General features: G+C 69.7%; 1 protein-coding gene across 2 annotated transcripts in view; it reads right to left on the reverse strand.

The window, feature by feature from the left end:
- The window catches only part of PLCH2 (phospholipase C eta 2), a 59,224-nt gene that overhangs the window by 8,501 nt on the left and 25,486 nt on the right, over positions 1 to 25,237 (reverse strand). For both annotated transcript variants that reach the window (XM_070077095.1, XM_070077096.1), the window contains 10 exons: positions 18,440 to 18,586; positions 16,901 to 17,144; positions 16,635 to 16,764; positions 8,258 to 8,428; positions 6,731 to 6,824; positions 5,757 to 5,960; positions 5,489 to 5,609; positions 3,644 to 3,815; positions 3,436 to 3,543; positions 1,874 to 2,032 (listed from right to left, as the gene is read on the reverse strand). In XM_070077095.1, coding sequence (XP_069933196.1) covers positions 1,874 to 2,032; positions 3,436 to 3,543; positions 3,644 to 3,815; positions 5,489 to 5,609; positions 5,757 to 5,960; positions 6,731 to 6,824; positions 8,258 to 8,428; positions 16,635 to 16,764; positions 16,901 to 17,144; positions 18,440 to 18,586 — 1,550 coding nt within the window. The remainder of the gene's footprint in view (positions 1 to 1,873; positions 2,033 to 3,435; positions 3,544 to 3,643; positions 3,816 to 5,488; positions 5,610 to 5,756; positions 5,961 to 6,730; positions 6,825 to 8,257; positions 8,429 to 16,634; positions 16,765 to 16,900; positions 17,145 to 18,439; positions 18,587 to 25,237) is intronic.

The following is a 25,237-nucleotide window of genomic DNA, read 5'->3' on the forward strand; positions in this document are numbered from 1 at the left end:
CACCCTCGGCCACGCCCCTGAGATGCCTTTGGCCACACCGTCCACCCTCAGCCACGCCCCTAAACCCTTGGCCACACCCATGGATGCTCCCAGGTTGCCAGGAACAGCGCACGCTGGGCTCTGACAGCACTGACCCCTTGACCCTCAGCCTGGCCGTTGGTCTCTGCCTGGACACCGCCCACAGACACATTGGAAAGTGGGGCCCAGGGGTGCCACACGCATGCCGCCGGCTCCCTGTGCTCTGCCCAATCCGGGGACGCCCCAGACGCTCACCCAGACCTGTGCCTGCCCCTCCTTACAGGGAGCCAGGGTCTGCCCAGAGCGGCCTGGCCAGCTGGCTCTCAGGACCCTCCCCGCCCCGGGCAGCCACCGGGCGCTCTTCTCCCCGCAGCCCCCACCCCCCCCTTAGCTGGTGGCTAACACTGGAACGTGCCGGAAGCTGCGCTCACAGCGTGTTCAGAACACGCGTGGAGGCCCTTTAGACCCCACCTGGGATGCTGCGGGGAGCTGACTGTGAGAGACAGGGGCCAGGCCTGGCCAGATCACGTCCTGGCCCAGGCACGGGGCGGGAGCTCCCACAGCTGCCCACAGCCCCCCGGCTGGCACCTCCCACCCCAGAGCACAGCGCAGGAGGCCAGGTGCCCCGGACGGAGGGGACGGTGGCGGGGCACCGGGCAGGGCCCCCAGCTGAAGACAGCTGATCCCCAGCCCTGCAGGGGTCCCCTCTGTCCCCCAAGATCCCTGTGCTCCCTCGTAGGGACACCCGTGGGGACAGGTGTGAGTGACTCGGGGCGGAGCGCACCCTGTGTGACCCCTGCAGCCCAGCTAAGCCCCTCCTCCCCGGCGTCTCCCTGCAGCCGCCCCGGCGGGGGCCCCAGGTCAGGCTGTGCGCTGTCCATTGGGCTCAGGACTGAAAATACAGGCGGCCGCCAGCGCCCACCATGACGGCCACCTGTGAGGCCGTGGGTGAGACACGATGCCCGCATCTACAAGTACCGGTCCCCACGGGGCACTCGGCCCCAGCAAAGGCGGAGCCACCTTCCCAGCCCTCCCAGGGACACCGCCTGGGCAGTGGGCAGGGCCCTCCAAGCCCTAGGCATCTCGGCCCCGCCCACCCAGGCCAGCAGCCCTGCCCACCATAGCATCTGCTGGGATAGCCCCTCTCTCCCATGTGGACACGGGGGCCCCCACGCCAGAGGGGGCACTGGACATGCAGGGTGGCCTTCTGCCTGCTGGTGGACGGCTCCTGAGGCCGTCGCGTCTCTGAGACCCTTGGCAAGGAGGAGCCGCGGGCCCCTGGGGGCCGCCACCCACTCTGGTCTCCAGGCCCCAAGCGGTCAGACAGTAGCCATCAGCGCCAGCTGGAGCCGGGCTGGGTAGGACGCCGGCGCGCAAGCCCGAGCACCTGCACCCTGCACCCTCACGACGAAGCCCCAGGTGGACACAGGGGTGTGCCCTGCAGTGTGTGTGCTCACGTGTGCGTGCAAGGTGTGTGCCCTGCAGTGTGTGCTCACGTGTGCATGCACAGGTGTGCGCATTGTAGTGTGTGTGCACAGGTGTGTGCATTGCAGTGTGTGTGCTCACGTGTGCATGCAAGGTGTGCACATTGTAGTGTGTGTGTTCACGTATGCGTGCAATGTGTGTGCGTTACAGTGTGTGTTCACATGTGTGTGCACTGCAGGGTGTGTTCACAGGTGTGTGCACAGGTGTGAGCACTGCAGTGTGTGTGTGTTCGTGTGTGCGCATTGCAGTGTGTGCTCACGTGTGCGTGCAAGGTGTGTGCAGATGCATGTATGTGCAGACGTGCGCCAGCACGTGGGGACGTGTGTGCGGGTGTGTGCGGGTGCGTGTGCCCCCAGCACGGGGGCCTCACCTTTTTGGCCCCTGCCTTGTGGCCGGCTTTCCCGGAGGGGAGCAGGGTGGACACGGCGAAGCCATTCGGGTCCTCGCAGTCCCGGATCTTGGACTCTTTGATGAGGGAGTCCAGCTTCTTCTTGGCCACGGCTTCCACGCGCTTCCGGTTGGTGGACGCCTGTGGGAGCCAGAGGCGGCCGTGAGCCCGCGCCCCCGCCCCAGCGGCCCCGGCCCCTCAGGGCCTGACCAGTGCCACCGGGGGCCTGCAGCAGCTCGGGCGTCCAGCTCAGGTGGCAGAGGTCAGGACGCACGGTGGGCAGCACAGGCCCCAGGGAGACGGGCCAGGGACCAGGGACAGACTTCAGGGCAAAGCCAGGCTGGGTGAGGTGCCTCTGCTTGCTGGGGCAGCCCCAGGCCAACCCTGACCACTTGGGCTCTCCAGGGCAGCTGCACATCCCTGGTGCCCAAGCTGGAGTGGACATGAGTGGACGTCAGAGATGCCAGAGAACGCGCAGGCCTAGGGCAGGGAGAGGCTGCAGGCTTGGGGAAGGTTCCCCAGGCCTGGCGCCCACCGGGGGTCCCCCACGCCCCCTCAGCCCCAGCCCCCAGGCTGAGCCGCAGGGAGGCGGGTCAACGGCAGACTCCTCCCACGTGAGTTCTAGGTATTGGGGGACCTTGAGGTGCGGCCTGCGCTGGGCACGGGCAGCTGGGCGGGGCCACCTGCTGTGGCTGGCCGGAAGGGGCCAGGGAGCTGCAGGCTCCAGGTGGGAATGGAGCTGAGCCTGGGTGGTCCCAGCCCCCACCACTGTCCCTGCTCCCCGAGGGAGCCGGCACTGGGCCTCGGATTCCAGGGGAGGCGGACGGCACCCCAAAGGCAGCGCAGGAATGGGGCCACCTACACTGGGGGGACAGCTGCCCTGGAGCCCGCCCCCCTGACTCGCCCGGCGGCGGTGGCGGTGGGGGCTGCCCCTGGGGGGGCTGCCCTTGGGGGGGCTGGTCTTGGGGCTGCTCTGGGGGGCTGGTCTGGGGGGGCTGCTCTGGGGGCTGGTCTTGGGGCTGCTCTGGGGGGGCTGCTGCCCTTTGGGGAGCTGCTCTGGGGGGCTGCTCTGGGGGGGCTGGTCTGGGAGGCTGGTCTGGGGGCTGGTCTTGGGGGCTGGTCTGGGGGGGCTGCCCTCGGGGGGGCTGCTCTGGGGGCTGCTCTGGGGGCTGCTCTGGGGGGGCTGGTCTGGGGGGGCTGCTCTGGGGGCTGGTCTTGGGGGCTGGTCTGGGGGGGCTGCTGCCCTTTGGGGAGCTGCTCTGGGGGGCTGGTCTGGGGGGCTGGTCTGGGGGCTGGTCTGGGGGGCTGGTCTGGGGGGGCTGCCCTCGGGGGGGCTGCTCTGGGGGCTGCTCTGGGGGCTGCTCTGGGGGGGCTGGTCTGGGGGGGCTGCTCTGGGGGCTGATCTTGGGGGGGCTGGTCTGGGGGGGCTGCTGCCCTTTGGGGAGCTGCTCTGGGGGCTGCTCTGGGGGCTGGTCTGGGGGGGCTGCTCTGGGGGGGCTGCTCTGGGGGCTGCTCTGGGGGGGCTGCTCCCCCCGGGCCGTCACCTCCCCGTTGAGCAGTTTGCAGTCCTCGTCGATCTCGTCGGCGCTGTCCTCGTCCGACACCTCGCCCTCCTCCGCGTCCTCGCTGATGTCGGCCGGGAGCTTCTTCCCCTGGGGGAGGCGGTGGCGGTGGGAGGGGCTCGGGGGAGGGCTGGGGCGGCAGCCGGCTCGGACTGGACACGGCCAGCCTTGCCCCCCCCCCCGGCCTCACCTTCACCAGAATCTTTCCCTTGAGCATCTGCGGGGACGGCAGCAGCGTGGCGTCCTCGCCGCCCACCGACGACAGGTCCAGCTTGTCCCCCAGGATGTCGGTCAGGTACTGGGCCATCTTCTTCTGCTGGGCGACACTGCAGTGGTTCTCGATGGACAGGATCACGGGGTACCTGAGGCCGGGGCAGGGGGCCGGCTGAGCCAGGGCCCACGGGGCTCGGAGAAGCGGCTGAGTGGGCGGCCGCCGGTGAGGGGCAGGCTAAGCGGCCCCCTGCGATGCCGGCTTCCCCGCGGACGCCGGGTCAGGTCCCGGCTACTTCGGTCCAGCTTCCTGCCTGGCTGGGGAAGCAGCGGAGGGCGGCCCCGCGCTTGGGCCCCTGCGCTCTGGGAGCCCAATGGAGTCCAGGCTCCTGGCCTCCGCCTGGCCCAGCCCAGCCTCTGTGGCCATTTGGGGAGTGAACCCGCAGACGGAGACTTTCCTTCTCCTTCCGTCTTCTCGCTCTCGCTCTCTCGCTCACTCTCTCTCTCTTTGTAACTCTGCCTTTCAAATAAATAAAATAAATCTTTTTTAAATTTTTCTTTTGACAGATTTAGACAGAGAGAGAGAGAGAGAGAGAGAGAGAGGTCTTCCTTCTGTTGGTTCACCCCCCAAGTGGCCGCTATGGCCGCTGCGTTGGCAGCCAGCGCACCGCGCTGATCCGAAGGCAGGAGCCAGGTGCCTCTCCTGGTCTCCCATGGGGTGCAGGGCCCAAGCACTTGGGCATCCTCCACTGCACTCCCTGGCCACAGCAGAGAGCTGGCCTGGAAGAGGGGCAACCGGGACAGAATCCGGCGCCCCGACTGGGACTAGAACCCGGTGTGCCGGCGCCGCAGGTGGAGGATTAGCCTAGTGAGCCGCGGCGCCGGCCTAAATCTTTTTTAAAAAAGAAAAAAATCAGCTGAGTGGGGGCAAAGGGGCCGGGAGAGAAGGCGCGGGCGCTGTCTGAAGGCCGTGGTTCAGAAGCGACGTGGACTTCCCTGAGGAGCAGCGCGGAGTCACAGACAGACAGACAGACAGCCCCTCCGCCCTGGGGCACCGCCCCTCAGACGGCCCCGCCCAGCCCGGCACCCAGCACCCAGCAGGACAGGCAGCCGCCCGCCCGGGCCCGTGGGGACCACAGCGGGGACTCCTCCTTCAGCTCTGTCAGCCGTGACCACACCCACGCTCCACTCAGGCCACGGACCTGTGGGAGACGGGCAGGGGCACTGGGGCGGGGGACTGCCCTCGCCTCCCACTGCCCGGGCAGAACCTGGGGCTGGCACCCGGGCTCAAGCCCTCCCCCGCGTGGCCCCCAGTGCCCACCGGCCACGGTCTCAGGGCCTGGCCACCCCACAGGCCGCCCCGGCCCCGCACTCTCGCGGGGCTCACGCAGCGTGGGGGCCTGTCTGAGGGCCCTGACAGCCTCGCCTGTGCGGCCCTGGCCCCCGGGCCTGGCGCAGCCCAGACTGGGAGGGGCTCCCACGGCCCCCGTGCCAGAGACTAAGCTGGATTTTCTTCAGCGGCCGAGCCACCGCGAAGCTGAGCCTGGACACAGGGTGGCTTCTCGGGGCTGACGCGGGCGGGGCCGCTGCTGTGGGTTGGGGGGCTGGCAGCGGGGTTGTCACCAAGTGTGTGCACCTGGGCTGCCGCCCAGAGGAGGGAAGCCCCGCCCCCACCTGCCCCAGGAGGGAAGCCCCGCCCCCGTCCCCTGTGCCCGCCCCAGGAGGGAAGCCCCGCCCCCGTCCCCTGTGCCCGCCCCAGGAGGGAAGCCCCGCCCCCGTCCCCTGTGCCCGCCCCAGGAGGGAAGCCCCGCCCCGCACCACTCACTCGTTCTTGAGGAAGGCGTACTTGTTGATGGTCTCCACGACGTCTCTGAAGAGGATCTTGGAGGTCAAGGTGTAGCCGTGGTGCACGATGGGCTCCCCGTCCGGCCCGTCCCAGCAGTCCACTGCGGGCAGCCGCCTCGGTCACCGGGGCGCACTCAGGAGGGACCCGCCCGGCCTGGCCCCTGCCCGGCACTCACATGGCTCCTGGGGCCCGGCCCAGCCCCACCCCAGAGGCCGCAGCCCCCAGCCCGGCCCTGGGCTGTGCTCACCCTCCACGCAGCGGCAGCCGGCCTGCAGGACCCAGGCGTACATGTCCACTCGAGACTGGGACATGAGCTGGTCCCCCACGAGGTAGGTGTTGTGGGACGAGGTGATGAAGTAGTGGCTGAGTGGCCGCGACATGTCCTGGTGGACACCATGGTGCTCGGGATTGAAGATGTCGCCGGCCGGGCTCCGGGTGTAGTTGGTGAAGCCTTGCGGGGCCGGGGGGGGGGGCTCAGCCGCTGGCCTGGACCCGCCCCAGGCCCTGCCCCTGGTCCCACCGGCGCCCCCACGCTGTCCAGGCCCACAGGCTGCCGCCCCGGGCCCCGCCCCTGGCCCCACCGGCCCTGAGCCATCCAGGCCTGCAGGCGGCCGCCCCAGGCCCACGCCCCTGGTCCCACCAGCCCCCACGCTGTCCAGGCCCGCAGGCAGCCACCCCAGCCCCGCCCCTGGCCCGCCCCCGGGACTGCGCTCACTGTCAATGCCCAGCACCCCCTTGCTCTTGTTTTCGGGGCCCGCCACCCCCCCCCCGCACCGTCAGGCTCGCAGGCAGCCACCCCAGGCCCCGCCCCTGGCCCCACCGGCCCCCCAGGCTGTCCAGGCCCGCAGGCAGCCACCCCAGGCCCCGCCCCTGGCCCCACCGGCCCCCCACGCTGTCCAGGCCCGCAGGCGGCCGCCCCGGGCCCTGCCCCTGGTCCCACCGGCGCCCCCCCACGCTGTCCAGGCTCGCAGGCGGCCGCCCCGGGCCCTGCCCCTGGTCCCACCGGCGCCCCCCCACGCTGTCCAGGCTCGCAGGCGGCCGCCCCGGGCCCTGCCCCTGGTCCCACTGGCGCCCCCCCACGCTGTCCAGGCTCGCAGGCGGCCGCCCCGGGCCCTGCCCCTGGTCCCACCAGCCCCCCACGCTGTCCAGGCCCGCAGGCGGCCCCCGGGGCTGCGCTCACCGTCGATGCCCAGCGCCCCCCCCCCCCGGGGCTGCGCTCACCGTCGATGCCCAGCGCCCCCTTCCTCTTGTTTTCGGGGCAGGGCTCAAACTGCTCGATGATGTCCCGGCAGCTCTCCAGCGTCACGCCCGCCATCTAGGCCAGAGCACACCCTCCGCTCGGGCGGCCGCCGGTCCTCCCAGCCACCCCGCCTCCGATCCGCTCATCGCGGGGTCACGGACTCGGGACCCAGAGGCGGCTCCCAGGCCCCGGGCAGCCCTCACTGACCCACAGTGCGGACCCCCTCCTTCCGTAAGTGGGGTGGAGGCCTGTGTGGGGAGCGGGGGCAGAGGGAGCCCCTGCGGCCCCTCCTGCCGGCTGCCCGAGGCCCTGCTCGTGACCCTGGTGGCAAAGCCGAGAGCCGCAGCCCGGCCCAGCGTGGCCCCGCGAGCTCAGGGCCTCCAGATCACTAGGGGCCAGGAGATCCGGTCCTATGGTGGGCCCACCAGTGCCCCCTCCCCCGCCCAGGAGCATGGGGAGGGGAGAGGGTGGGAGGCGGCAGGACGGGCTCAGAGCTCAATCGTGGGCCCCAGGCGGCCAGAGCCCTGAGGCCGGGCTGTGGACCAAGTGCCCCCTGCAGGACTGGGAGGCGCTCTCACCGCCGCTGTCCACTCCCCGCATCCCTGCAACAGCGGAGCTGAGCCCCCAGGTTGGAGCTGGGGAGTCCACCCGGCTCCCCGCGGGCTGGCAGGACCCAAGTTCCTCAGAGCCCTGGCCTCCTCCCAGGGTGGACGTTAGCGAGATGCATGATGGGAGGGAGACCTGAGACTCGAACCCAGGGACCCTGACTGGGAATGCGGGAATCCTGACCTGTGTCCCTGCCTGAGCACGGAGGACGCTGTGTGGCCCCAGATGTGGAAACAGCTCCCAGACTGGAGGGGGGAGGCCCCAGACCGGGGGGTTCCAGGCTGTGAGGGGAGGTCCTAACTGTGGGGGGAGGACCCAGACTATGTGGGGGAGAAGCCCCAGACTGGGGGCAGGGGAGGTTCCACACTGTGGGGAGAGGCCCCAGAATGGGGGGAGGCCCTAGACGGGGGTACAGGCCTCCCTGAAGCCCCCAGCCCCCGCCCCCGGAGCACTCTCTCCACAAGGCTCTGGCTGCTCTCATCCCTGCTTCGCTGGGCGGCCAGGTCCGGTCACTAGAGCAGGTGGCGCCCAGTCCGTGCCCAGGCCCCTGCGCTCAGGACACCGGGTGTCTGGTCAGTGGGGCAGCATCCCCAGAGGATGGACGGGCACTGCTGGGGGGCCAGAGCATGGCAGGTTAGGGACAGTCGTCAGGCAGACCACAGAACTCTAACCCATGCGGTGCCAGGCCCAGAGCCAGTGCCGGGGCACACGTGGTGTCCCTTGCAGGCTCAGGCTGTCCACAGCTGGGGCTCCGGGCCCAGAGGCCCTCGGAGGAGACATCGCTGAGCCCTTGGATACGGCAGCCAAAGCCGGTTGGCCGTGGCGCGCGTGGCTCGCGTGGCGCGCGTGGCCTGGGCTCTGGCACACCGCGGCACGCCGCGCAGCCCCGGGCGGGCTCTTACTTTCTGCTCCACCTCCAGGAAGCGCTGCAGGTCGGCGGCGTCCAGGTGGTCCTTGTGGTTGCTGTAGGTCAGCATGAGCAGGTAGAGGTCCCGGCGCGTGGACATCATCTTGTAGAAGGCGCAGAACTCCTCGAAGCCCAGCGTGCCCTGGTGGTCATCCGTGTCCGCCTCCTGCGAGTGACGCCTCGGTTCCACCCTTGACCACGCAAGCCGCGCAGGGCACTGCGGCCACTCCCGCCCCAGCTGAGCCCCAGACCAAGCCCAGACTCCTCCCTGCCATGGAGGGTGCCCGGCTTCAGGTCCCTACCCGGGGCTCCCAAACGGCGGCTCCTGACTCACCCTCAGACCCTCCTGCCAGGAAGACCCCAGGAAAGCAGCCGTGACGGCCTCTCCCAGTATGACGGCCTCTCCTGGTGTGACGGCCTCTCCTAGTGTGACGGCCTCTCCTGGTGTGACGGCCTCTCCTGGTGTGACGGCCTCTCCTAGTGTGACGGCCTCTCCTGGTGTGACGGCCTCTCCTGGTGTGACGGCCTCTCCCAGTGTGACGGCCTCTCCTAGATGTGACGACCTCTCCTAGTGTGACGGCCTCTCCCAGTGTGACGGCCTCTCCCAGTGTGACGGCCTCTCCCAGTGTGACGGCCTCTCCTAGTGTGACGGCCTCTCCCAGTGTGACGGCCTCTCCCAGTGTGACGGCCTCTCCTAGATGTGACGACCTCTCCTAGTGTGACGGCCTCTCCCAGTGTGACGGCCTCTCCTAGTGTGACGGCCTCTCCTAGTGTGACGGCCTCTCCTAGTGTGACGCCTCTCCTAGTGTGACGGCCTCTCCCAGTGTGACGGCCTCTCCCAGTGTGACGGCCTCTCCTAGTGTGATGGCCTCTCCCAGTGTGACAGCCTCTCCTAGTGTGACGGCCTCTCCCAGTGTGACGGCCTCTCCTAGTGTGACGGCCTCTCCCAGTGTGACGGCCTCTCCTAGTGTGACGGCCTCTCCTAGATGTGACGACCTCTCCCAGTGTGACGGCCTCTCCTAGTGTGACGGCCTCTCCTAGTGTGACGCCTCTCCTAGTGTGACGGCCTCTCCCAGTGTGACGGCCTCTCCTAGTGTGACGGCCTCTCCCTAGTGTGACGGCCTCTCCCAGTGTGACGGCCTCTCCTAGTGTGACAGCCTCTCCTAGTGTGACGGCCTCTCCTAGTGTGATGGCCTCTCCCAGTGTGACGGCCTCTCCTAGTGTGACGGCCTCTCCTAGTGTGACGGCCTCTCCTAGTGTGATGGCCTCTCCTAGTGTGACGGCCTCTCCTAGTGTGACGGCCTCTCCCTAGTGTGACGGCCTCTCCCAGTGTGACGGCCTCTCCCAGTGTGACGCCTCTCCTAGTGTGACGGCCTCTCCCTAGTGTGACGGCCTCTCCCAGTGTGACGGCCTCTCCCAGTGTGACGGCCTCTCCCTAGTGTGACGGCCTCTCCTAGTGTGACAGCCTCTCCTAGTGTGACGGCCTCTCCCAGTGTGACGCCTCTCCTAGTGTGACGGCCTCTCCCAGTGTGATGGCCTCTCCCAGTGTGACAGCCTCTCCTAGTGTGACGGCCTCTCCTAGTGTGACGGCCTCTCCTAGTGTGACGGCCTCTCCCAGTGTGACGCCTCTCCTAGTGTGACGGCCTCTCCCTAGTGTGACGGCCTCTCCCAGTGTGACGGCCTCTCCCAGTGTGACGGCCTCTCCCAGTGTGACGGCCTCTCCCTAGTGTGACGGCCTCTCCTAGTGTGACAGCCTCTCCTAGTGTGACGGCCTCTCCCAGTGTGACGCCTCTCCTAGTGTGACGGCCTCTCCCAGTGTGACGGCCTCTCCCAGTGTGACGGCCTCTCCTGGTGTGACGGCCTCTCCCAGTGTGACGCCTCTCCTGGTGTGACGGCCTCTCCTGGTGTGACGGCCTCTCCTAGATGTGATGGCCTCTCCCAGTGTGACGCCTCTCCTAGTGTGACGGCCTCTCCCAGTGTGACGGCCTCTCCCAGTGTGACGCCTCTCCTAGTGTGACGGCCTCTCCCAGTGTGACGGCCTCTCCCAGTGTGACGCCTCTCCTGGTGTGACGGCCTCTCCTGGTGTGACGGCCTCTCCTAGATGTGATGGCCTCTCCCAGTGTGACGCCTCTCCTAGTGTGACGGCCTCTCCCGGTATGATGGCCTCTCCTGGTGTGACGGCCTCTCCTGGTGTGACGGCCTCTCCCGGTGTGACGGCCTCTCCCTAGTGTGACGGCCTCTCCTAGATGTGACGGCCTCTCCTGGTGTGACGGCCTCTCCTGGTGTGACGGCCTCTCCTAGTGTGACGGCCTCTCCCAGTGTGACGGCCTCTCCTAGTGTGACGGCCTCTCCTAGATGTGACGGCCTCTCCTGGTGTGACGGCCTCTCCTGGTGTGACAGCCTCTCCTGGTGTGACGGCCTCTCCTAGTGTGACGGCCTCTCCCAGTGTGACAGCCTCTCCTAGTGTGACGGCCTCTCCCAGTGTGACGGCCTCTCCCAGTGTGACGGCCTCTCCCAGTGTGACGGCCTCTCCTAGTGTGACGCCTCTCCTAGTGTGACGGCCTCTCCCAGTGTGACGGCCTCTCCCAGTGTGACGGCCTCTCCCAGTGTGACGCCTCTCCTAGTGTGACGGCCTCTCCCAGTGTGACGGCCTCTCCCAGTGTGACGGCCTCTCCCAGTGTGACGCCTCTCCTAGTGTGACGGCCTCTCCTAGTGTGACGGCCTCTCCTAGTGTGACGCCTCTCCTAGTGTGATGGCCTCTCCCAGTGTGACGGCCTCTCCCAGTGTGACGGCCTCTCCCTAGTGTGACGGCCTCTCCTGGTGTGACGGCCTCTCCCGGTGTGACGGCCTCTCCCAGTGTGACGCCTCTCCTAGTGTGACGGCCTCTCCCAGTATGATGGCCTCTCCTAGTGTGACGGCCTCTCCTAGTGTGACGCCTCTCCTAGTGTGATGGCCTCTCCCAGTGTGACGGCCTCTCCCAGTGTGACGGCCTCTCCCAGTGTGACGGCCTCTCCCAGTGTGACGCCTCTCCTAGATGTGACGGCCTCTCCCAGTGTGACGGCCTCTCCCAGTGTGACGGCCTCTCCCAGTGTGACGCCTCTCCTAGATGTGACGGCCTCTCCCAGTGTGACAGCCTCTCCCAGTGTGACGGCCTCTCCCAGTGTGACGCCTCTCCTAGTGTGACGGCCTCTCCCAGTGTGACGGCCTCTCCCAGTGTGACGGCCTCTCCCAGTGTGACGCCTCTCCCAGTGTGACGGCCTCTCCCAGTGTGACGGCCTCCCCTAGTGTGACGGCCTCTCCCAGTGTGACGGCCTCTCCCAGTGTGACGGCCTCTCCCAGTGTGACGCCTCTCCTAGTGTGACGGCCTCTCCCAGTGTGACGGCCTCTCCCAGTGTGACGGCCTCTCCCAGTGTGACGCCTCTCCTAGTGTGACGGCCTCTCCCAGTGTGACGGCCTCTCCCAGTGTGACGGCCTCTCCCAGTGTGACGCCTCTCCCAGTGTGACGGCCTCTCCCAGTGTGACGGCCTCTCCTAGTGTGACAGCCTCTCCCAGTGTGACGGCCTCTCCCAGTGTGACGGCCTCTCCCAGTGTGACGCCTCTCCTAGTGTGACGGCCTCTCCTAGTGTGACGGCCTCTCCCAGTGTGACGGCCTCTCCTAGTGTGATGGCCTCTCCCAGTGTGACGGCCTCTCCCAGTGTGACGGCCTCTCCCAGTGTGACGGCCTCTCCTAGTGTGACGGCCTCTCCCAGTGTGACGCCTCTCCCAGTGTGACGGCCTCTCCTAGTGTGACGGCCTCTCCCTAGTGTGACGGCCTCTCCCAGTGTGACGGCCTCTCCCAGTGTGACGGCCTCTCCCAGTGTGACGGCCTCTCCCAGTGTGACGGCCTCTCCTAGTGTGACGGCCTCTCCCAGTGTGACGGCCTCTCCTAGTGTGATGGCCTCTCCTAGTGTGACGGCCTCTCCTAGTGTGACGGCCTCTCCCAGTGTGACGCCTCTCCTAGTGTGACGCCTCTCCCAGTGTGACGCCTCTCCTAGTGTGATGGCCTCTCCCAGTGTGACGCCTCTCCTAGTGTGACGGCCTCTCCCAGTGTGACGGCCTCTCCCAGTGTGACGGCCTCTCCTAGTGTGACGGCCTCTCCCAGTGTGACGGCCTCTCCCAGTGTGACGGCCTCTCCTAGTGTGACGGCCTCTCCTAGTGTGACGGCCTCTCCCTAGTGTGACGGCCTCTCCCAGTGTGACGGCCTCTCCCAGTGTGACGCCTCTCCTAGTGTGACGGCCTCTCCCAGTGTGACGGCCTCTCCTAGACGTGACGGCCTCTCCCAGTGTGACGGCCTCTCCTAGACGTGACGGCCTCTCCTAGTGTGACGCCTCTCCTAGTGTGACGGCCTCTCCTAGTGTGACGGCCTCTCCCAGTGTGACGGCCTCTCCCAGTGTGACGGCCTGTCCCCAGCCAGGCCTCCAAAGAGCAAAGACCACCAGACCCGAAAGTTGGCCCCCACCGGGGTCCACAGCCCACATGGAGCCCACACCCCCTCACTGGGGTCAACAACCTCACACTGGGGCCCACAGCCCACACCGGGGTACACAGCCCACATGGGGCACACAGCCCACACCGGGGTACACAGTCCACATGGGGCCCACACCCCCACACCGGGGTACACAGCCCACACCGGGGTACACAGCCCACATGGGGCCCACACCCCCACACAGGGGTACACAGCCCACATGGGGCCCACAGTCCACACCGGGGTACACAGCCTACATGGGGCCCACACCCCCACTCCGGGGCCCACAGACCACACCGGGGCCCACAGCCCACATGGGGCCCACAGCCCACACTGGGTCCCACAGCCCACACCAGGGCCCACAGCCCACATGGGGCCCACAGCCCACACCGGGGTACACAGCCCACACCGGGGCCCACAGCCCACACGGGGCCCACAGCCCACACTGGGTCCCACAGCCCACACCAAGGCCCACAGCCCACATGGGGCCCACAGCCCACACGGGGCCCACAGCCCACACTGGGTCCCACAGCCCACACCAGGGCCCACAGCCCACATGGGGCCCACAGCCCACACCGGGGTACACAGCCCACACCAGGGCCCACAGCCCACATGGGGCCCACAGCCCACACCAGGGTCACAGCCCACACCAGGGCCCACAGCCCACACCAGGGCCCACAGCCCACATGGGGCCCACACCCCCACACCAGGGCCCACAGCCCACACCAGGGCCCACAGCCCACATGGGGCCCACACCCCCACACCGGGGCCCACAGCCCACATGGGGCCCACAGCCCACACGGGGCCCACACCCCCACACCGGGGTACATAGCCCACATGGGGCCCACAGCCCACACGGGGCCCACAGCCCACACCAGGGCCCACAGCCCATACTGGGTCCCACAGCCCACACCGGGGCCCACACCCCCACACCAGGGTACATAGCCCACGTGGGGCCCACAGCCCACATGGGGCCCACAGCCCACACCGGGGCCCACAGCCCACATGGGGCCCACAGCCCACACCGGGGTACACAGCCTACATGGGGCCCACAGCCCACATGGGGCCCACAGCCCACACCAGGGCCCACAGCCCACACTGGACTCACTAACATCTCGTGGAGCGAACGCCCACCGCGGGCATCAACAACCCCTTGGAATTAATTCTCGTGAGCTCCCTGCCATTGACGGCCCACGAGTTAGTGACGTCCTTGACCCCGGAGGCCCAGGAGGTCACGGTCAGGTCTCCCTGGCAGGAACGCAGTTTTTGCAATCAGAGGGGCCCACGAGAGACCCCAGGGACTCACAGGAGCTGCCCCAGCGGTGCCCCGTGAGGGCAGATGGAGGACCTCCACCGAGGTGCCCGACGTGGGGGGCAGCGGGCAGGGTGCCATCCCCACGTCCAAGAACTGACTCGGAGGACAAGGGCCCTGAGCGGCTGGGGTCCTGCTACCCGAGGGCCATGGAGTCCACGGGGGCCCTCAGGATGGGCTGGAAGGGGCAGCTCAGAAACGAGCCCACGAGGCCCAGTGCGCCCAGGGCTGGGAGCGCAGGTGAGCTCCGACTGCCTGGACGGCCCTGGTGTGGCAGGACCTGGCCTGAGGGACCCCACTCCCTGGCCCTGTGCCACGGAGAGCAGGACAACCCACGTGCAGGGCCCACGCGCAGCTGCACAGAAGGGCCACTGGGGACCCGGCCATGGAGCAGCCAGGGCCCACTGCCCGCTGCCCACTGCCCACTGCGACCGTGTGCCCTGAGGGCAGCTCTGTCCAGGCCTGGCCTCTGAGAGCTGGCCGCAGGCTTCTGGCTGGGAGGTGTCCACAGTTCCAGATTCGGCTCTGTGAAGTGGGGGTGCCTATTGAGAACCCCCCACTGCCACCCCACAGCCCCCCGTCACCCCGCCATTCCCCGGCCACAGGGCCCCCTCGCAGGCTGAGGGGGTCTCGGCAGCCCACCCCAGGATGAGGCCGGGGAACAGGCCTCACACGGCCCATGCTTCTCGGGACAGCTCAACCCCCAGGTGCACGGAGACGGCCTGGAGCCCCCCAGGCCCTGTGGACAGACCAGTCAGCACCATGGACAGCAGCAAGGTCCGCCCCGGGGCAGCCTCTCCTCCACGGCCGCACCCATGGGGAGCTCAAGGTGGGGGTGGCAGTGCCGGGGCCCCCGAGGTCCCTGTGGACCAGGAGAACTGTCAGCAAGTGGGGGCACTGGCCACGTGCTTGTCCCCGAGGGCAGCGGTGCCCTGGGGCAGGAGGGCCCTGACCTGTGCTCCTGGAGGCCGAATGACCAGGCGTGTGGGCGGACACCCAGCAGGACCTGGCGTCCATGCCGTGGGCCCACGCCAGCTGGAGCGAGGAACGTGGGGCCCAGCCCCGAGATAGCGCATGAGACCCCGTGAGTCTGGCGAGGGGCAGAAGGGCAGGCCCGACACTGGACACTGGCCATCCGCACACAGGACAACCAGGGCCCCCGCGGCAGAGCCGGGGGCATGGTGGGGGCCGGGCAGAGTTCATGGAGAGGGGCCTCCCTCCACCCCCGTGCCGGGCAGCGCCGCCTACGGACCCGGAGTTGGAGCTGTGACCCCTTGACCTGAGTGAAAACCCACAAGGAGGCTCACGGCAGCGCCCCGCGGCCCCCGCGGCCGAGCCCCCCGCAAGCCGAGGGTCTCTTGGGCAACGAGGCCGAGAGCCCGTGCAGCCCTGGGCCCCTCGGTGCTGTCTGAGGTTTACTGAGTCTGCACCCCAGCCAGTCTCCATCCGCTCCAGATCTCTGTGCCATTTCAGGCCAGGGAAGCAACATCGAGATTTCTCTGTAGCCAAATTGATGCTAATTATCAGGATGACCCAGGCTGGCCGGAGGCCACAGCTCCTCCCCTGGGCCTGGAGAGGGCGGCCATGCAGACGGCAGGGAGGCGAGGGGCACCAGCACCAGGCCACCTCCCGCAGGCTGACCCGCGTGGGCAAGGCCACTGCGTGCCAGGCCCCTGGGCAGCAGCCCCAGCCTGCCCCCCCCCCAGCTCAGGGCTCTCCCCACTGCCCAGGGCATCCCAGGGGCAGCCTGGCGGCGGGCAGGCCATGGCCAGGACACCTGGGGCCAGCAGAGCTCTGAGCCCAGGGCCCAGCGTTGCCACACCGCAGGCAGGTGTGGTGGCCCGGGCGGCCACCACCGAGCTCCTTGGAGCTGAGACCTCGAGCAGGGACCTCAGGCCCAGGAGCCTCCACGCGGCCACACGCCTGCCACAGACCCCACGTCCGCCCAGCCTCGCCTGTGGCGGGACCTCAGCCAGGCCCCACATGGCTCGGCCCTGGGTGCTGGGCGCCCATTGCCCAGGTAGCCTGGGTCCCCACGGGGGTCCTTGGGGGCCTGAACCTCGCAGTCCTCCCTGAGCAGCCTGTCGCCTGCCCTCTCTTGGGCACAGACCCACGAGCTCCAGAGAGCACAGGCAGGACCTGCAGGGCCTGGACACGGAGGAACGGCCAGGCCAGGCTGCGCGTGGCGTGTGCGTGGCGTGTGCGTGGCGTGTGCGTGGCGTGTGCGTGGCGTGTGCGTGCATGTGTGCTGGGTGTGGAGCCCTCTCTCCACCCACAGGGCAGCGAGGCGAGGCTCAGCCCTGCCCCGCGCCCGGCTGCTGACACGGAGCTCGGCTCCCCCGCGGGAGCTCCAGAGTGCGGCCGGGCCTGCTGGGTTCGCCTTCATGGCTCCCAGCGCCAGGGGCACACGTGGGGGCAGCGAGAGCCACGCCCGCCCGCCTCTGCGCAGCTCTGCCCTCTGCAGCGGCTCCATTTCTGCCCCCGCCCAGACGCCGGGGCTGGGCGCCGTGCCCCCCCCCCTCCCCGCGCAGGCTCCGGCCGGCGGCCCCCGCTCACCCTGAACATCTGCTTCACCCTCTGCCGCGGCAGGTTCACGTTGAGTTTGTGCAGCAGCTGTAGCACCTCGCCGATGCTCAGGCTGCCGTCGCCGTTCTTGTCGGCTTCGGTGAACGTCTGCTTCAGCCACTTCGGGGCCGAGTTAGGGGTAACACCGGTCCCGGGCCCAGCCCCTCCCCGAGGCTGCAAGGAGCAGAGGGCGGGGAACCCCCCCACCGAGGCACACGGCCCGGCCCGAGCCTGCCCAGCCCGGCACCAAAGGATATTGGTCCCTGGCGCGCTGGCGGCGGGCCAGGCTGTCCTCGTCGCTGATGCCGGCCAGGAGGTAGCGCAGGCCGGTGACCCAGACGCGGGCCTGCTCGCCGCTGGGCGACACCAGGTCCAGCGACTCGCGGCGGCTGCCGTGGTAGATGCTGAAGCAGCAGCTGGGGTCGAAGCTGCCGTCGGGGTAGCGCTGGAAGACCTCGGAGTGCCGCCCCTCGCTCACCTCCTGGATGGAGTCGATGGAGACTGCGGCGGGTGGGAGGGCGCCGGTCAGGCCCCCCGGGGCCCCCACGCCGGCCGAGCGGCCTGGAGCTGCACTCACGGTCGACAGCCCTGCGAGCTGACGCTCTCCCCGCCTGCCCCGCTCCGCCTCCCCCACCAAGAGGGGGAGGGGCGACTCCAGGGTCCTGGCTCGGACCAATGCCAGCAGCCCACCTGCCCCTCGCCGAGCCTTCAGCCTGCATCTCTGACGGCACCTGTCAGGTAGACCCACGGGAGCCCTGTGGTCACCCCGGCCACAGGGGACGGAGCTGGGGCTCAGTGAAGCCTCGGGGCCGTGGGCAACAGACCCCCCCAGCGACCCCTGCCTGGACCTCGGTTTGCCCGCCTGTGCCGTAAGGGTTGACCCCTCCCCAGGAGCCTCTGCTGAGTGTGGGCTTCCCGCCACGGCCTGGGCCGGCCTGCCCCGGTCTGGCCCCTGCCTCTCCAGCTGGTGGCCGTCCCTCGGCCCCTGGCAGTGAGGGGGATACAGGCCGCCCAGACTCGGTCCAGGGAACAGCCGCCCACTCCGCTCCTCTCGCCAAGGGACCCTGCGGGGCCAGGGAGAGCAGCCAGATGGGGCCCCAAGTGCCCGGCTGCAGGTTTCCGCCTGTCACCCCTTCCCCAGGGCCTCCCCATCACCCTTCCCCCCCCCCCGCCATCCTGGCTTCTTCCTCTGCTCCCGGAGTGTGGTGCTGTCGGAGTTTCAGTCCCGTGTGGACCGAGTTCCCACAGGGTGCACAGGGCCCGGCACCCGGCACAAGGGCCCTCCCCGCTGTCCACGCCGGGGCCAGGAGCCGCCTCCCCCAGGACACGCTTCCCTGGGGCTCCCATGGGCAGCCCCCTCCTGGAGCTCCTGGCACGGTACCCATGGCAACAGCTGGGCTGAGGCCCCACCCCGGCACACCTGGGCCTGCCTGTGTTGGCAAAGCCGGAGCAGGTCCTGGTCCTGGTCCTGGACTCGGGTGTCTGTCCTGACTCCCAGGACCCCTCCCCCATTCCCTGCCCACCCCCAGTCCTGCCCAGCCCAGACACCAAGAGTCTCCACCGAGACCGGGGCCCTCGACACACGCAGGGGGTCTTTGCTGAGGGCTGGGGGTCTCAGCACTCCCCACCACCACCCCAGATTTGCTGCCTGCCCTTTGACCTTAGCCCTCCTGGCACACAGCCCAGGGCTGGGCACTGCACCGCCGAGCCTGCCTGTCCCCCCACCCAGCCGGCCTGTCCCGCCGCTGAGCCGGCCCGTCCCCCCGCCCAGCCGGCCCGGCCCGCCGCCCACTCACTCCTGGCCTTCTCATTCTTGCGCGAGGGCCGCCAGCGGATGCAGGAGCGGTGCTCGTCCAGGCGGTAGAAGCGGACCAGGCCCTTGGAGCCGCCTCGGAGCTTCACCATCTGCGTCCCCTCCTGCATGGCACGCATGCAGCGCTCCACTGCGGAGACGGCACAGGCGTCGGCACGCGGAGCTCACCGCCCCCGCCACCCGCGAGACCAAGGCCGAGGCCAGCCTGGGCCGCACGCCCAACCCACTCTGCCCACCGGGGCCCTGCCGCCCTCCCCTCGGCCCCCACCTCCTGGCCAGGCCCAGGGGCCATCACAGATGGGGCGATGGGTGCAGGGAGGGGGTGGGGCTGGGCTGGCTCCCAGGAGCCCCTGTGCAGAGGCGGCCCCAGGCCAGGCACAGGGTGGCCAGGGAGAGCCCCGGCCTGCCTCTCCCACGCCCCAGGGGAGGGGCCACAGACTCTGCGGCGTCCAGGCCAGGGTCAGGCCCTGCACGCCGGCTTACAGGAGCCCAGGAAGCTCCATGAGGGACCCACGTGGGCACTGAGGAGTAGTGCCAGCCTGGGGGGCTCCCAGAGTGCAGTGCAGGGAGGAGGCGGGGGCACGAGGCTCTGGAGGGGGCCACCCAGCCAGGGCTTCTGCCAGCTGGGACAGAGACCGACCAGGGGACAGCCTGACCATGGCCTCTGTGCACCAGCCTGACAGACACCCGTCCCTGCCGGGGCCCCTCCCCCACTCCAGAGTGACAGCGCGAGGGCCACCGGGGCCCCAACCCCGCACCTCCAGCCCCGCCCCTCCCAGGGCTCAGCCTCAGGCCCCTGTGGGAAGCAGAGGAGCTGCCCCCTCCCCGAGATCCACAGAGGGAGATCCTCGGACCCCCACCCGCCCCGAGGCACCAGGTGGCCCCGAACCGGAGCACGGCTTGGCCACTCCCGGGCCCTCCTTACCTAGCAGGCAGAGCCGGCCCTGCGGGGACACCCCCACGCTGCCCCCCGCCCAGAGAAGCACCTCAGCCAGGCAGGCCACGGCTCCCTTGGTCTGGCCGGCAGTGGACGGCCAGGGGCTGGGCATGCTTGGTGATGGCGGGGGCGGTGCCCCACCCTGTCTGCGGCGCTGGGTCAGGCAGAGGCGGTGCTGGGTGCAGGGTCTCTGCTCTGCCTCTTCCTCTCCCCGCCCTGCCAGGGCTGCCCCCAGGCCCTGCTAGCATCGGCCCCACTGTCCCCTGCTGCCCCCAGGCCTGCCGCCCGCCCTCCTGGGCCCCAGGGGGTCCCCAAAGAAGTCGCGTGCAGGAGGCTGGGCCAGCCGCAGAGCCTCGGCCCCACCCACCCTAGGGCCCAATCCCTGTGCTAATCCAAGCTGGCTCTGTTCCCACTGGCTGGAGGATTTAGGCCAGGACAGTGCCCAGCTGGGGACCAGGAGGGCACCGGGGAGGCCGCAGGGTCATCCGAGGCCCCGGGCAGCCGGACCCACACCGGCACTGAGCGAGGAAGTGGGGCAGACACAGGTGCAGCAGCCAGGCCTGGGCGACCACGCGTGGGGTGTCCCCCCACCATCCTGCTCAGCTGGCGGCCCGAGGCTGCTGCCCGCCCCTCCGTGCCCTGCTCTCACATCAGACCCCAGGCGCTCCCAGGGTCCCCGCGCCCCGGGATGGGGCAGCAGCACGCGGTAGGAGGCAGCCAGGCAGAGCCGCCGGCCCAGGGGCTGGACCTCGGCAGCCAGAGCCCCTTTCCAGCCCTGACAGCCGGCACGGGCCGACTCTGCTCCAAGGCCCAGCCCCCGGCCTGACCCTTCCCCACGCCTGCCAGGACTCACCCCTGCACTCCGACCCCAGGCTGGGCAGGCTGAGCCCCTCTCTGGCCACCCACCAGCAGATGACCTCGCACAGTCCAGCACAGCGGGCGGCACGGGGAGTGGGCAGCAGGGAACACAGAGGACTCGGTGCTGGCTCGCAGCCGTCCTGGCCCCTCACGCCGGCCAGGCTCCGGGTTCCAGGGCAGGCCAGCCTGGGAGCGCAGCTGCCCACCTCGGTGAGGGCCCAGGGTCCCCCTGCCCTCGCCGGCCCCCGTCCCAGGCTACAGGAGGAACCAGGGCCCCACTTAGCCAGATCCACCGTAACCAACTCAAAGCCAAATCCAGAGCCTAATCTGGAGCCGTCACGGCAGCCCTGGCCTGTTTACCCCAGGAAGGGTCGGCCGGTGGCCCTCACGGTCCGTGGAAGTGGATCGGGACCGTCAGCCACGCACGGAGAGGGCCGGGAGGCGGGGCCAAGTGCCTGCAGATGCCGTGGCCCCTGGGGACCCCAGGGTGGACCACACCTGGGTGCCCGGGGTCACACAGCCCCTTCATCTTGGGCCTGGGTGACCCCACTGCCCCCCTCGCCTGCTGCCCCCACGTGAGGGGCCACGGGCCACGCACTTCCCACCCAGAAGTACGGCTCCTCCCGAGCCGGGTCCCCCTCGGCCCTCGGAGACACCTGCTCTGTCCTCGCCTTGGCCCCAGTTTGGGGGTCACTCCCGCCTGCCACCCGCCCCTCCTCGGAGCACCGCAAAGCTGGGGTCCCCTGCACCTCCCTCCGGGGCCCCGCCTTTGAGCTCTCCGCGTCCAGCTGGCCTCGCTATCAGCTGGGGGTGGGGGACATCCCCTCTGCCTGCCCAGGGGTGCTGGGGCGGGGCAGAGACAGGGCAGGCCCCCTGCCCCCTCGGCAACCCCAGGCCTAATCCTCCGCTGACCACACGGACGCCGGCAGCTAATCCCCGCCACGGCCTGGGGACCAAGGTGACCCCAGCCCAGCCCTGAGATGCCAGGACACAGCGGGCAGAAACGCGGCTGCCGAGCGGAGCTGGGGGCGGCCTGGCCGCTGGACACCACAGGGAAGCAGCAGGACAGGGTCGGGCAGAGGCCTCGCCCCAGCTCACCAGCCACAGGCAGCTTGAGCCCACGGAGACCCTGCCGCTCGGCCACCCCAGCACAGCGCAGGCCCCTCCCACCCCGCGGTCGGCCCTGGTCCCCAGCCCCCAGCTGCATCCAGAGAAGCCGAGGCCACCCCAGCAGCCCCGCCCCCTTCTCCCAGGAAGCCAGGAAGCCCCCGCCCAGGTGCACCCACCACGACTCCCTCCACGCCCGGGCAGGCTCCCCACGCCCCGGCCTGAGCTCACCCCCTCTGCCCAGTGCCAGGCACCGGCTGCCCCCAGGGCCGGCAGAGAGGCCCCGGAAGCTGGCTCTGCTCTGGGGTTTCTCCCAGGCTCCCGGCTGCACTCATGGCCGCACCGCAGGAGGCCCCACCCTCCCGCCCAAGGCTGAGCCAAGACACCTGCGAGGCCTGCGTCCCAGGTGCCCCGGCGGGCTCAGACGAGCAGAGCAGCCACACCTGGCCGTGGCCACATGGGCAGCGAGGCCGGCACTGGGCCCACCAAGGCTCCCCGGGCAGGCCAGGCAGGGCTCAGGGGACCACGGAGCGGGGGGAGCCTTCCTCGCCTGCCCCCCCCAGTGGTGCTGTGCACACCGGCAGCACGGCACCTCAGTCTGGGACACACAGGGCTCCGTCAAGGCTCCTCGGTGTGGGCCCTGGGACCCCCGGGCGGGGGCTCCTCCGCAGGAACTCAGGGTCCTGCTCGCTGCCCTCCCAGGGCCGGGAGGGGGGACAGGACTGGGGAGGGGACGGGGGAGCTACCAGCATGGCCTGGCCTGGCCTGCAGGGCTCAGCCCGCTCCAGCCCCGTCCGAGCGGAGCCGGCCACGGCCAGGCCACACCCCGCGGGAGAGGACACGAGGCGGGCCCACGGCCAGGCCACACCCCGCGGGAGAGGACACGAGGCGGGCCCACGGCCAGGCCCTGCCTCCCAGTGTCGGAGAGAAGCCCCGAGTGCTGGAGCCGGCGCCGCCGGAGCCGGAGCAGCGCGGCCGCAACTGTTCCCGCGGTGGAGCCGGCTCGCGTCCTGACAGCAGGGAGCCAGAAAATCAATGTGGACTTCCCACAAACCAGCAACACCCACGGCTCCCGGCACCCGCAGGGCCTGCAGCCCGGCCCTGCCCACCCCCCGCACTTCGACAGGCGTCCGGGGCCCCTCCTGCCTGGGAGCGCATCTCCAGGCCCCCTCCGCAGCAGCCCCGGCCCCTGTAGCCCCCTCTCTGCCCACTCCTGCCGGCCTCGTCCCAGCTCACCCCCACAGCAGCAGCGTGGGGCACTCAGGCTGGGGCTCCTCGGGGCCTTCCCCAGCCCCCGCAGATACCCGCTGCCCGCAGCTGGGGGCCCCACCCCACTGTCTCTCAGCTCTCCTTTGAGCCCTACTCCGCATGCAGGGGCGCCCAGACCAAGCACTGCTCAGTATAGAGGGGCGCCCAGACCATGCACTGCTCAGTATACAGGGGGCGCCCAGACCATGCACTGTCAGTATACAGGGGGTGCCTAGACCATGCACTGTCAGTATACAGGGGGCGCCCAGCCCGTGCACTGTCAGTATACAGGGGCGCTCAGACCATGCACTGATCAGTATGCAGGGGCACCCACTCTGCACTGTCAGGATGCAGGGGCGCCCAGCCGTGTACTGTCAGTATACAGGGGGCGTCCAGCCTGTGCACTGCTCAGTATACAGGGGCGCTCAGCCTGTGCACAGCTCAGTATACAGGGGGCGCTCAGCCTGTGCACTGCTCCGTATACAGGGGCACCTAGACCATGCACTGTCAGTATGCAGGGGTGCTCACTCTGTGCACTGTCAGTATACAGGGGCGCTCACTCTGTGCACTGTCAGTATGCAGGGGCGCTCAGTCTGTGCACTGTCAGTATACAGGGGCGCTCACTCTGTGCACTGTCAGGACGCAGGGGCGCCCAGCCATGCACTGTCAGTATACAGGGGCGCCCAGCCGTGCACTGTCAGTATACAGGGGCGCCCAGCCGTGCACTGTCAGTATACAGGGGCGCCCAGCCGTGCACTGTCAGTATGCAGGGGTGCTCACTCTGTGCACTGTCAGTATACAGGGGCGCTCACTCTGTGCACTGTCAGTATGCAGGGGTGCTCACTCTGTGCACTGTCAGTATGCAGGGGTGCTCACTCTGTGCACTGTCAGGATGCAGGGGCGCTCACTCTGTGCACTGTCAGTATGCAGGGGCGCCCAGCCGTGCACTGTCAGGACGCAGGGCGCCCAGCCTGCGGCAGCACCGAGTGGCCTGGCCCGGGCAGCGGCTGGGCGGGCGCCGGCCCACACACAGATGGCCGGGATTCTTTCCGTCTGCAGAAGCAGGCCCCCCCCCCGCAGTCTGGGCGCCTCCTCCCCGCTATTTTTGCTTCATCAGCCAGCGCGTCGGCCCCCTGCAGCCTCCCGCGGGAAGACCCCCGGGAGCAGGGCTGGGGCCGGGGTCCGCGCGAGGGAGGCGGAGCCCGTGGCTGCTGCCCGCGGTGTCTGACCAGGCGGGCAGGGGCGTCGGCCTGCGGCGGCCCTTCCTGTGGGTGCGGTGAGCAGGGGCCGCCCCAGCGCCTCGGGCTCAGCAGGGAGAAAGGCCAGAGGGCGCCAGCAGAGGGGGCCCGAGGGCAGCGTCTGGCCTCTGCCAGGGACGGGGAGGACCCCCAAAGGCCGGCCACGCTCCTCCCTCCCCACGACGGGTGCGTCCTGACCTGCGGGGCCGGAGGGCCCACGGCAGCCTGGGGACAGCAGCCCCCCTGGACCTGGGGGCGCGGGCCTCCCGGGCCGTCCCCAGCCGGAAGTGTGGACGGAAGCCTTGGTGGGCAGCTGCGTGGAGGGCGCCCAGCGCCGGGAACCCGCCGGCCGCACGCACTCCAGCAGCCGGGAGCGGACAGCAGGTGGACAGGAAGCTCGTGGAGTCCAGCGCCCCCACCCCAAGAAGCCTCTCTCCTTGAGGCCCAAACCAGACTCCCAGGGGGCCTGCCACGCAGGGGCCCCGATGGCCGGCCCAGCCATGCCCCCGCCGCTGCCCGGTCGCCTCCCCGCCCCCCCCCCAGTGCCGCGTGGCTCCTCGGCGCTCAGCGGAGGCGTTAACCTCAGTCGGCAGTCTCGCGGGGGGAGGACTCTATTAATAGCCCATTTCGCAGCCTCCTGCTCCCGCAGGTGCCCCGTGCCTGTGTCCCCGGGGGCCACTGTCCCCGGCACCAGCCACCAGCCCCCTGAGGCATCAGCTGCCCCCAGGGCGCGTCCTCCTGGCCTGGGGCTCCCCGAGCAGGTGTGGCCTGTGCAGGGGGCAGAGCCGTGCCCCCCGCCACTGCGCACACCTCAGGAGGAGCGCGAGAGGCAGCGGGCTCTGGCCGGCCGCCAGGGGGTGGGGCTTTTCCTGAAAAGTCACCAGATGGAGCCGCTGCCTGTCGGGAGGGGGGAGCTCCCGTGAGGCTGAGGGAGGGGGAGAGGGGCTGCGGCTCTGAGGGGGGCCCTCAGCAGCCTGGACTCGCGAGGGAGCCCCGGGACAGAGGCGGCTCGCGAGGGGCTGGCCTCCGCGGCTGACTCAGAAGGTGTGCTGCCATGGGGTTGTCGCCAGCCCCGTCCTGAGCCCAGCCCTGGGACCAGCCAGCTGCCCTGCCCCCCCCCGCCCTCTGGGGGCTGTCCCTGGGGCTGTCACACTCCTGCCGTCCACCACATCATCTCCCACGACACACACACCCCTCACTGACCGGGAGCGGCAGAGGGGCTGCCCCTGGGAGCTGTGTGTCCACACCTGGCCCTTGGTCAGCTCAAGCCCCGGAAGGAGCTGGCAGTGGGGCGGCCACCGAGCCAGGGCCTGACCCAAGACATCGAGATGTCCCAGACTGCAGGACACACCCCCAGGACAGAGCAGCTCCAAGGAGCAGCCCAGGCCAGCCC

This window comes from Oryctolagus cuniculus, chromosome 7 (assembly GCF_964237555.1).
Source record: "Oryctolagus cuniculus chromosome 7, mOryCun1.1, whole genome shotgun sequence".
In the NCBI taxonomy this organism is placed as follows: domain Eukaryota; kingdom Metazoa; phylum Chordata; class Mammalia; order Lagomorpha; family Leporidae; genus Oryctolagus; species Oryctolagus cuniculus.